Here is a 12,381-nt window from a genome sequence, read left to right as displayed (position 1 = left end):
AAATGGAGTTGTTTACATACAGACACACAATTGATCATTGGTTCATTAAGAGGTGCCATAAACGTTCGAACAAAAGGAGCTTTAGATCATTAAAATGAATCAAATCAGTTTCATAGTAACTGGACAAACAGGCAATCATGAGTTACTTTGTGTTAATGCAGATGTTACGGCATCAAATGACACAAGAAGAAATATTGCTTAGGAAGGAGGCAGTAAGCTACTGGATGAAATGAGGGAAATCAAGAACATTTCTGTTGACATAGCCCATAATAACCGAGATTCAAACCAGGTGTCTTCAGTACAGAAATATCGAGTATAATGTAAATTCTTGAAATTCTTGTTGTGTGTTGCATGAAATGCTTATGAGTCTTATGTCATTATAAGTTTATAAGATGTAACTGAATTCTGAATATGAATAAATTGAATTATGATTTAAACTAACATTAATTCAGAAGCGTGATTCATTTCATAGACTAGGGGACATCAGGTGGTCTGCACCTGTGGTTCCCTCCATTGAGAGTGAGTAACTCTTAGAGAAAAATTAATTGCTCACCCCTCAAACACTCATCTCCAATTTTATTGAAGACAAGGAGTGGGGGGGGGGGGGGACTGAACAACTATTGTCCAACAGGGGAGCGTGTTTTATCTGTCCCACGGTGACTGTTGTACTAAGCCCCTCTCATATTAGAAACGAAATGAGTTCATGTGCAACATACAGAAACTGAATGAACATTCTATGCTGCAGGATGCCCCTTCATTTGCAATGAAATTGCTCACTGGGGCATTTAATGCTGAACCAACTATATTTTTAATCATGGAAGAGTAATCGCAGGATATGAGTACTTTAAATCTGTCATAGTGTACAGTTACATTGATTATTCTTTTCAAAACTCCAAAGACGGCAAACGAGGGGAAATTCAAGTGTGTCTAATCATATTTCACATTGAGGCCAATGAACTGTTGTTAACCCCTTATTTTCTACTTCTCGCTGCACACTCTTGCTTTATTAATTACAATGCTAGTTCATATATTGATCGATCAAATGATAACAGAAGCTATTCATGTGCTTAAACACAAAGGGTATGCGGGATGGAGGTTAAAGCTCCATGTATTCTTAACTTCAAAACTATATGAATGGGAGTGGTCAGACTGATTACTTAGTTGCGTTAGACATTAGGCCGCGCCATAGATCAAGCGGTTAGTCGCTGGCTTCCCACCGCGGCGGCCCGGGTTCGATCCCGGGTCTGGTAAAGTGGGATTTGTGGTGGACAAAGCGGCGCTGGGGCGGGTTTTCTCCGAGTATTTCGGTTTCCCCGGCCACTCTTCATTCCACCAAATTCTCTATCATCATCATAATCACCCGAAGCAGGCTACAATAGGCCAATCGGTAGCCTCCGTGCCGAGTGGACTCAGTTGGACTCCACCCCCCACTAACTGAATTAAAAAAGAATTAATTAATTAGTCACGTTATTCCCAGGAAATTTCCCCCCATAGTCATTGGACACGGCGTTGAGTGGAGCCCTCCATTGGTCTGTACATTGTGGTTATGAGAAAAATTCTTGCCCCCGCTGGGAACTGAGCTAGAGCTTGTAGGATGTCATTACACTGACTGAACCATCAATGTCATAGACTGCCAAACTATGATGACCGAAGAAACTGGACCACTGTCACTCCTCTGGCCACTGCTGAGCGTAACCCTTCACCCTCTAAAGCAGAGGTTTCATGCTCACGGAAGTGACGCAGGTAGAATGCAAACACAGACAGTATCAGTGGAACATCAACATTCATCAGAAGGTTTAGCAATGCGACCAACACCAGTAAGTACTCACCTGTACATCTCTGGTGAATTGGTTGTTGCAGAAGATGTGGACTGACGTAAACTCTCGAACTTTATCAAACTCGAATTTAATCTCGATAGGTTGTCCATTTCTAGTATCGTTTCTCCAGCCAACCCACCCTTGCCCTGAAATAAAGGAGGTTTAATTTCATAAGGTCAGGACTTCAAGTGACAAAGAGAACAGAATGCAAATGTGGCACGGCTAATGGAATCATCAGGAGGAATATATCAATGATTGTGGTAAAAATGTCAAACAAAGATGAAGCTTTACTTAACCAATGACATGTTTAACAAGTAATGCGTAGGTTCAGCGTGAAGTACTAACAATTTAATTCGTTGTCTACAGGAATTATTGATGTGGTTTCATGCTAGGACATATCTCAGAGAGTCAAAGGGTCCTACTGCAAACAAAACCGCCTTACAATCTGAATTTTTAAAGCGAAAGCGACAGAGGGATGAATGGAAGGACAGAAGTATAGAAGTAAATTTTGAATGAAAGAAAAGAGTTGCGTCGTATATGCTCGTGACTATTACCTCTCTCTTGTAATATGAACATGAATCAAGTGGATGACAGAGGGCGTTACAATAAAAGAAAATTCCGCAAGTCTGGGAGGTTATCTTAAATATACCAAAACTGAAAATCCGTGGCCTGTAGTCCGCAAGCGAACTATATCGACCAAGCTACCGCCGTTTGTCGGCTAAGTCAGTACCAACTTTTGCGGATAGAGGATGTCGCGTGGTCACCGCAACGGATCCCCAAGGTCGTTAATCTCGGTTTTCTAGACTGGGGCCGCTATTTCCTTCAACTAGCTCCTCAGTTATCCTCACGAGGCTGAGTGGACCGCGTTCCAGACCCACTGCTTCTCAGAAAAACTGGGAGCGCTGGGAATCGAACCCGGGATCTCTGGATCTGTAGCCAGGAACTCCGACCTCTAGACTACAGGGGCGCTTTACCAGGATTTACAGATGTAGATATTACAGTAATATTATTTGATGCTGGTTAATTGTCACTTGGAATGTAAGCAGACCCCTGGCCGCACCATAGCTCAAGCGGTTAGTTGCTGGCTTCCCACCGTGGCGGCCCGGGGTCGATCCCGAGTCTCGTCAAGTGGAATTTGTGGTGGACAAAGTGGCGCTGGGGCGGGTTTTATCCGAGTACTTCGGTTTCCCCTGCCAATCTTCATTCCACCAAATGCTCCATCATCATAATCACCCGGGGCAGGCTACAATAGTCCAATCAGTGGCCGCCGTGCCGAGTGGACCTAGTTGAACTCCACCTCCACTAAGTGAAAAGCGAAAAGCGAAAAAGCAGACCGCTGCAAAGGGTTTAATATTAAAGAATTGTCTGAAAAAAAAGACAGGAGGTCGACGGAAATTCCTTTAATAAAGCAATCTGCGAATTATGGCACATAATCAGTGATTTAGCTATGTTTATGGGACGTACCGCGCTCGTAGTCATAGTAGCCCATCTTGAAGTTGTCGGGGCCCACCTTGCCATCCGTCAGTTGGCCCAGCCCTCGCCGTAGCTCTCCGTCCCAATGGCCGTCGTAAGTTGAGTCGAAGAACTCCCAACCCGACCCCCTGAGATCGCCTTGTGGCATCGAGTAGCTCACAATTCCATCTGCAAGACAGAAAAAATCCTTCATGCGGCTGTTTTGCAATGGTCTAAATTGTTACGGTGGCCTTCGGGGTTATGATTTCCTGTGGTTTGGTAGGTAGTTACGTTTAGAAGGAGGCTGATGTCTCCATCTACATTTCAACCTCCATCTTATGCACAATTACTAATGTAGAAAAGTGGTACCATGCATCACGTCTGTGGATTTGTTAGCGCATTTAAAGAGAATTAAGTTGTTGTAGGATTTTCTTTTATATTCGTATTACACGGGTTATGACCCCCGCGCTCCGACTTCTGTAAGCACGCGGAATTACAAGAGATTAAAATTATGATTCACGAGGTGAATTATGCAACACGTAAATTCTCTTTGTATTTAGCTTGCTAACCACAGAGATCAGTATCTAACTAACTTACATTCCAAGCACAATGCAGATGCTGAAGGCGACACCAAAGCGTTTCTTTGACGTCTTCTGCTAAATAAAAGAAAAATTTGGGCTTGTATTCATGGCAGATTGCTTCAATGAACGTGAGAAAATTCTACTGGGCAATGATCGTCCGCCGCAGCATAAAACTGTCAACTTCTTGGAAGGTTCGAACTTTTTTTTTCTCACTAAACCTTTCACACGCTACAGAAGGAGCTGCGTCTGAAACACCTCCACAACGTCATGAAATTATATTAAGTGTTTTATTATAACCACTTTTCATTTTACTAGAAAAGTTGTCAAGAATGGGATTTCAAAAAGTTACACATCGTATTTCAGATCTTGCTACATTTAAGTGAACTGCCAGTTGGGATCTCGTTTCCTGGAACAAACCCGTTATGCATAATTACCTCACCTTTTATGGAACCCGCAGGTTCATTACTGTGTTCACAACAGCCTGTACTACGTATATAAATCCAGTTGATAATCTTAGCATTGTATATTAAAGATCCACTTTAATATTATTCTCCGATGTCCTCAAATTTCAGTATATACCCCCATTTAAGGATGGACAGCAGATTATATTAAGTAATGAAGCTATACTAACAGCAGATGTAACTCAGCGTCGCAGCGAGAGGACGATCACGTATTGAATTTGAAAGGATTAAGAATGAAGTGTTCGTGGTATATTTACCGTAAGTCATCTAGGAGGAAAGCCCTGATTGAGATTTGAACCGGTCACTACCGACTGATTCAACTCGCACAGTAACATTTTCAGATGCTAACCGGACGAAGTGTGTCAGTACAGCGGACAGTGGCACACTTCAGTCTGCAGCAACTTACCATTCCAGTAGCAACCATACAGCTCCACTCTCATGCAGACGGTGCGTCGGTGATAACTATAAGGTAGAAAGCGGATCCTGCTTGCCCATACTGGAGGATCAAGTTCCCGCTTCGATCCCAGATACGTGTTCGAATTTCCTTCAATCACCTGCAACAATACAGAAATACTGATCATTGTAGAAAAATGCGTAAACACGATTCCTTTATTCAAGGAGGCACAGAGACGCTATATGAGGCGACGGAAATAAGTCCCAAGGATCGACTACTTCCACACCTCCATCGATTCGTTAAGCTTCCCTCTCCAGCGTGCTTCCTTATACTCTCCTCAGTTGTGTAACCATTCTGTCCACACGTAAGCCGACAGTGATAATCACGTGATAAACTTCGATAGCGACAAGCGCTTGGGGCTGGTCCACACAGGCCAGGAGGGGATGGAAGGGAGTAAGACAGCAGGCAGAGAGAGGGAAACCTTTAGCGCCGTTATCCCCACCATCAATAGGACTTTTACAGTGGCCTCAGTATAGAATTTTTTATTCAATCATTTAAATATACATTAAGGGAAGTACCAGATTAAATAATATTAAAAGATAAGATCTATCGAAGGAAGTGAAATGTATTTAATTAATGGAAGAATAAATTACTGTAAAAAAATTAAACCAGTTGAACAGTAAAAAGAAATTCCAAAGTTACACCTCATTATGAACCACAGGGATACAGAGATAGACAATTCGTAAGATAGCTATGAAGTGGGAACAAACTTGGGCCTAATCCATGGACGGCAGAAGAACATGAGACGAAAGAACGCCCGACATTATACGAACTTGATATCGAAAGCGTCATTCAACATCCAGCTGAAGGCGAAAGAAGATGTTATGCTTGTGAAGACAAGAACAGAAAAAATAAAAATATTATTGACATAATTTCACGCAGAAACATTAATTAGTTCTAAAGTTTCTCATATTAATGGAATACCGCCAACTAAATATATAAGAAATTTGTAGCGATAAGAAGCATTTAACACTTTATGTACTAATTATAAATTCATTCATTCATTCATTCATCAAACGGCAACACAGCTCTTTGTTTGACCCTAGTCCCTTCTTCAGTTCTGTAACCTTTTGTACACAAAAGGTAGGACTCCTTGGACGGGGGATTAGCCCATCGCAAGGCGGCTACATATACTCAGGACAACACAAACACAGAATAAACACACACAGACATCCATGACTCTAGTGGGATTCGAACCCACGATCCCAGCGTTCGATGACGGTTCAGGCCCTATACCGCGTGGCCACTGTGATCGACACTAATTATAAATGACATTTCGATATTGTAAAAGAATGTTTTAAACGCACTATAGTACCCCTTTAATCATTCATTTGTCTTAAGTATCGCAATGGGCACCTTCATTACGTCACTTGCACGCCACTGATATGACCCGTCAAGAAAGCGCAATGCTCTCAAAACGTCAGAAACCTCGGTCCTTGAGCACTTCAGGCCGCCACTCCTTGTTTCAACTAACCCTCATCCTGTTTATACGTGATGTCACTTGACAGTTGACAGTTGACAGCCTGTTTTAAAAGATTTAATCAACAACAGACTGTTCAACAGTATAAACAAAACTTCTCTCATTTCTTATTGTTGACAATACACGATTCGTATGAAACTATAAATGATTTAGCGATGGTCATCCTGAATCGATTAGCCTCGATTCTAATTAACTATCAATACTGGCTCTAACCCAAGCCATAAGACAGGATCTTGCTAAAGTAAGAACACAAATCCTAACAAAATGATAACTTTCTGTTTTCTGATTAAAAGAAAAATGAAGTGCAGCGAAAGGAATTAAGTAGAATATTTTATTCATGCACTCCTTAATTCTGTACACCAATCATCTATCTCAGTTCTCATTGACACGTTGCGTTTAGCCTTATGTTCAACGGAAGAAGCAGCTAAGTGACCAAACTGAAACCTGCTGTTCACATGAATTTCCTACGCATATTAGACAAATTGTCTAACCTATATCTATTACTTACTTAATTACTAATGGAGCTGAGCCCTTCTGGAGGAGCCGCCAATTCTGCAGCTACTCAATAATTTCCCAGCTTTTTATGGAACCCGAAGGTTCATTACCGTGTTCACAAGAGCCCTCCACTGGTCCCTATCCTGAGCCACATCAATCCAATCCATGCCATCCCATCCTATCTCTCTAAGATCCATTTTAATATTGTTCACTCACCTACGCCTTGGTCGTCCCTGTGGTCTCTTTCATTCTGGCTTTCCCACCAATATCCTATGCGCATTCCTCGTCTCCCCCATTCGTGCTACATGCCCGGTCCACCTCATCCTCCTTGACTTGATCATTCTAATTATACTTGGAGAAGAGTAAAAGTTATGAAGTTCCTCATTATGCAATTTTTTTCCAACCTCCTGTCACGTCATCTCTCTTCAGTCCACATATTCTCCTCCACACCCTGTTCTCAAATACCCTCAGTCTATGCTCTTCCTGTAATGTCAGAGACCAAGTTTCACACCCATACAGAACCACAGGCAAACCCACACTGATGATCCCCAGTAATTTTATCTANTGGCCTAGAATTTCTCCGCTCTTTATGCAACAAAGTGGTTAATAAGAGCCCTTTAATGATCCAACTCGACATTATCTAATCTCAAGCGGCGTAATTCGTACAGGCAATTTAGAAAACTGGCTCTTCACACAACGAATATTAATTATGGTCACGGATTTGTAAATCGGTTAATCGCTCATAAGCTTTCCCATGAAAGAAATGTACTCCTTAAATCCATTAACAGAACTCAGTTTTACTGGTCGAAAGGTGTGCCGTTAGGTTAACTTCGAAATACAAATATTGAAAATGGGCACGAACCCGCCTCTGTGTGACCACAACACTTCTTGTTTCAGTAAAGAACAAAACTTTTATTATGCGTTGTTCTACAATTTTCTTTTGGGAGCCATCTTGTGTAAATTGACGCATGAGCAAGAACAGCGCGACGACAGCGCGCTCGTGAAGAGTAAGAACTAATCTCCATGATCTAGTGTGTTACCATTTTACAAAGCATCGTTCATTGCATGTTACTTGGTTAGATTTCGCCAGTGTGAAACGTTGTTTTCTATGTGGAAACGAAGGTTCAATACCATGTTTATAAGAGCCCCTAACTGGTCCATATCCTGAGAAAGATAAATCCAGTCCAAATCTCCACATCCTCTACTTTAAGATCCATCTTAATATTACCTTGTCATTTACACTCAGGACCCTGATCATGTAACTCCAATGTTCTTGCTTATAAAGACATGGAAATTTTGAAAAGTAGTCAGGGGCGTCCGCCCCGAATATCGAACACCAGTAGCTATAGTAGTGGTTGCACAAACTCACGATATATTCCACGAAACTTCCTCATACAAGATTTTTTTTCCTTGGCACTACAGCCCCAGTGGGCCTAGGCCTACCTCCATGAACTTCTCCCTTCACTTCGGTTTTTCTAGATCTTACACATTCGGTAGGACCCCTTGGGCGGGTGATCAGCTCGTCGCAAGGCCTCTACCTGTATACAAACACAGAAAAACGCACACACACAGACTAAACATCCATTCCCTGAGTGAGGTTCGAACCCACGATCCCGGTTTCCAAGCGAGCGAAGACAGAACATGCCTTAGACCGCTCGGCCACCGTGACCGGCCCTCATACAAGATTAGCTATACAAACGCAGAGGTGTATATATGTACATTTTTTCGGTACCACAATGCAGTGGTCATAAAGACGCAAACCTGCAGAGTAATTTGAATAATTTATAAAGTCATTTCACGGCCTTACACTATTTAAGGAAATTATAGTTTATACTTTGATATAACCTCTAAAATATCAAGAGGTAACAGTACGCATGGCTAAGAGTACACGCTTAAAAATAGCCATTACAGTTTACGAGGCCAAAATTACATAATTACAGAAGCCGAAAATTATAAAAAGAGACCCCGAGTGACCTTACCAAAAAAATTGTATGGAGCAACGGTAATCCTAGCAATTAATTTCTTATTAGACAGTTGAGAACTCTCTTGCTATATCCGCTAAGTAATGTAGTGATTATATGAATAACATCTAACTCTCAGTACAAGATGATATGGTGATATGTTGAGGGATCAGAGGTTATGTTGGTTTTTAGACCTGTAAGCAGAACACGAGCGAAGGGAGAGGAAGTAGCAAGGATACTCCATGCGTTACGCCCACTAGTTGTGCCCGTTCCCAGCCCTTCATTCTCAAATCCGCCCTTGCACAGAAACCGTTTTAATCTGCTACCACCANACATTTATGATTTAACTTAAAAGTGGTGACGATTCTTTCATGAATGCAAATATAATCGAATGACGTCACATATAGTGGCCATGAAATAAATATATTTAAAATGTTTGGCTGGAATATATTTGAGTCTTTCAAGTATTTTCGAAACTGCTGTGTGTTTAGCTAGGGATGCGAAAAAACATGTTCGTTTCTTTAGCAATAAGGAGAAGATTCCTAGTATTTATTACCATGTTTGTAAGACAATGTATTCGTTTAAATTACTACGATTTAGAGACATTCTTGAGAAGCTAATAGTCACTCATCTGGCCTAGAATTTCTCCGCTCTTTATGCAACAAAGTGGTTAATAAGAGCCCTTTAATGATCCAACTCGACATTATCTAATCTCAAGCGGCGTAATTCGTACAGGCAATTTAGAAAACTGGCTCTTCACACAACGAATATTAATTATGGTCACGGATTTGTAAATCGGTTAATCGCTCATAAGCTTTCCCATGAAAGAAATGTACTCCTTAAATCCATTAACAGAACTCAGTTTTACTGGTCGAAAGGTGTGCCGTTAGGTTAACTTCGAAATACAAATATTGAAAATGGGCACGAACCCGCCTCTGTGTGACCACAACACTTCTTGTTTCAGTAAAGAACAAAACTGTTNTCGATATCCTAACACGACTGAGATGAGTTATTATATAACGTAGTGAATATGAAATCGGCTTAGAAAGAGAATAGCTTCCAACCGAATCATAAGTTCCCTTCATAAACTGGATCTGATGCCAGAATTTTACATATTTCACGTGTAATTATCTTCGAAATATCACATTAGCCCTCAATGTCATACTTTCCCAGCCTTGCCACATGAGGAAAATAATAGCAGACTCCTTGTACCAGCATTATAACTGGGGTTAATGTTCAGTTTGACACAAAAAGGAACTAACGCCCGCCATGATTCAAGCAAAGGATATTTGGGATCTAAAAGTTTGTGACGATTGTACATTAATATAAATATTATGTTTCTGGACATTATCCGTCCCCTGTTTTTATTTAAAACACAACGTTTCAGAGATTGGATTCTGACTCCGTCTTCAGGTAAAACCTATTCAGTTTGGCCCAATCGATAGAGCCAGACCCTGTCACTGGGCACAAGCACCAACTGAAGATATGGTATACAAGCCAAGCACAACACAAAGCATCTGCGACAGTTAATACAAAACATTTAAAAACTCCGCACGTATAAGGCATAGCACCACAGAACTATCAAAACAGAAGTCATTACTGGACAGATGAATTCTCTGTATGGTACCAACACAAGAAAACAGCAATTTTTCCGCTTAATCTACCTAGAATGTAGATCTCCAGTGATGACTTCTATTCTGATAATTCTCTGGTGTTGGGCCTCTTACGTGTGGAGTTTTTAATATTTTAATGTTTTGCCTTAGCTCTCGCAGATGGTTTGTGGTGTGCTTGGTTTGTATACACTGTTTGTGTTGGTACAGGTGTCCGGAGATAGGGACTAGCTCTATCGATCTGGCCAAACTGAGCAGGTTTTACCTGAAGCCGGAGACAGAATTCAGTCTCCGAAACGTTGTGTTTTAAATGAAAATATGGCGATGGATAATGATCAGAAATATTATATTTCTATGAAAGGATAAAATGAGTGAACAGATGGTCGGATATATGGAAATACGGAAATTGGAGACGTAATTACTTACGAAAATCTTCCTACTGGCGTTCTAAAAAAACGACAATAAAACAAGAAATGCTTACAATATACTTTCAATTCTTTTGTTACTGTGTGTCTAGGCCTTAGTGTTTCTCGCTTTGCAGTGGGCTGGTGTAATAAGAAGGTTTGAAAGGGCGTACTGCATAATGTAGTACACAAAATCACCAACGGCGTTCTTGAGATGTCATTAAGCTAACGTTAAAATGGGAATAATGAAATGTAAAATTAAGGGAAGCCTCCCATACCAAAAATGTTAACAAAATTTGTGGAAGGAATCCTGTAGGTTATTTTATGCCATTCTCAGTATCCAGACCCGAACCGTGAGACGACGAATGAATGAAAGGATTCCGAAGGAGGCTGCCATGACCAAATTCAGGGACTCCCAGTATTTGTATGAGACTGAGGAAAACAAAAAACATGCTCGGTCAGGATAACCGGCGCCTCGGACGAGATTCGAAAGGAGAATCTAGACATGTTACCACTACAACAGCCCGCTCGGTTCCTTTTACATAAGGTGCCGATACAAGATCGGGTAAAATGTGCAGCGTTTGTAATGCAGCAATGTATAACATCCAGGGTAACTCTAGGTTCATTTCGCATGCGTAATTTTTTTTAACTATTATTCTTCTTTCGGTGAAATTTGCTCTTATATGGAGGTCACGCTGTCAGTGGCTACAGCACAATCTTCATTTTACTCCGAAAGTTCCCTTTTCGTAAGCGTACAAAATAAATTATAGACAGACGAAGAATTCTGTACCGTAACCGGAGAAGACTTCCAGCCTACAGAAACCTCCTGGGAGATCAGGGTATCCGTTCTTGCCAACTCAACTCCTTGTAACCTAACTAAATCTTATTACTGTGTTTGTAGCTGGGCGACACGCATCCCGTCGTCCATTTCAGTCACGTGACAGGAGTGAAAGTAGAAACGAAGAGTGCCTCAGCTGAGTCAGGGGTAACCAAACTTGCTGAACTGCGAGTGAAATAGAAATTTTAGATTTGAATTTCTTTCAATGACTGCTATGAAGATTCCTGGCTTCTGGGACGTGGAAATGTATTCTAGTAGAGATTTACCGAGTCGAATAAAATTAAGGATTTTCTGTTCTCAAGATGAAGCTAACATATTCCTCGAAGAATTAGTAAATATTCATTGTACTATATGCTGTTACATCCCAGCGTTCAGAGAGGCTATGAATATCTCGTCGAAGACAAAACACTGAAATAAGAGAACAAGAACAGAAGAGAACAGCCCCGTTCCATCAGAGAAAATAAAACCGCAGAATTTTATGTCATCTGTGTTAAATAATTTGCAAGAGAATTTTATTAACATTGAAGGATACATAAAAGAAGCAAACTGATCAAAAGTCTTGCAGTACAGCAGTAACACTCATGAAGGACATTGCATCAAGAAATCGCACTGAAATCCATCTGATGTAGGCCTTACACTAACCTCTCCTTTTGCTCCAGCTATTGACGTTAAGAGCACTGTGACATGACGCCCGAAAGCCGGAATAGTGAAGTAAAAATAGACGTTCATTGTTAGCAACGACTAGATAAACACATTCACGCGGCAACGAATTTGACAGCAACAATCGAGTAACTTCCGTTGTTATGCAACGGCCCTGTAAACACGCCT

General features: G+C 41.1%; 1 protein-coding gene across 1 annotated transcript in view; it reads right to left on the bottom strand.

The window, feature by feature from the left end:
- LOC111874944 (discoidin domain-containing receptor 2) overlaps positions 1 to 12,381 on the bottom strand; it is a gene marked incomplete at its 5' end in the record, with an annotated part of 144,583 nt that overhangs the window by 96,083 nt on the left and 36,119 nt on the right. Inside the window, 3 exon segments of the mRNA XM_023870829.2 lie at positions 1,830 to 1,963; positions 3,282 to 3,458; positions 4,718 to 4,865. Coding sequence (XP_023726597.2) covers positions 1,830 to 1,963; positions 3,282 to 3,458; positions 4,718 to 4,865 — 459 coding nt within the window.

The sequence above is a fragment of the Cryptotermes secundus genome, unplaced genomic scaffold, assembly GCF_002891405.2.
Source record: "Cryptotermes secundus unplaced genomic scaffold, Csec_1.0 scaffold661, whole genome shotgun sequence".
Lineage (NCBI taxonomy): Eukaryota > Metazoa > Arthropoda > Insecta > Blattodea > Kalotermitidae > Cryptotermes > Cryptotermes secundus.
Note: the sequence above shows the minus strand (reverse complement) of the source record. Positions and strands in the feature narration are given on the sequence as shown.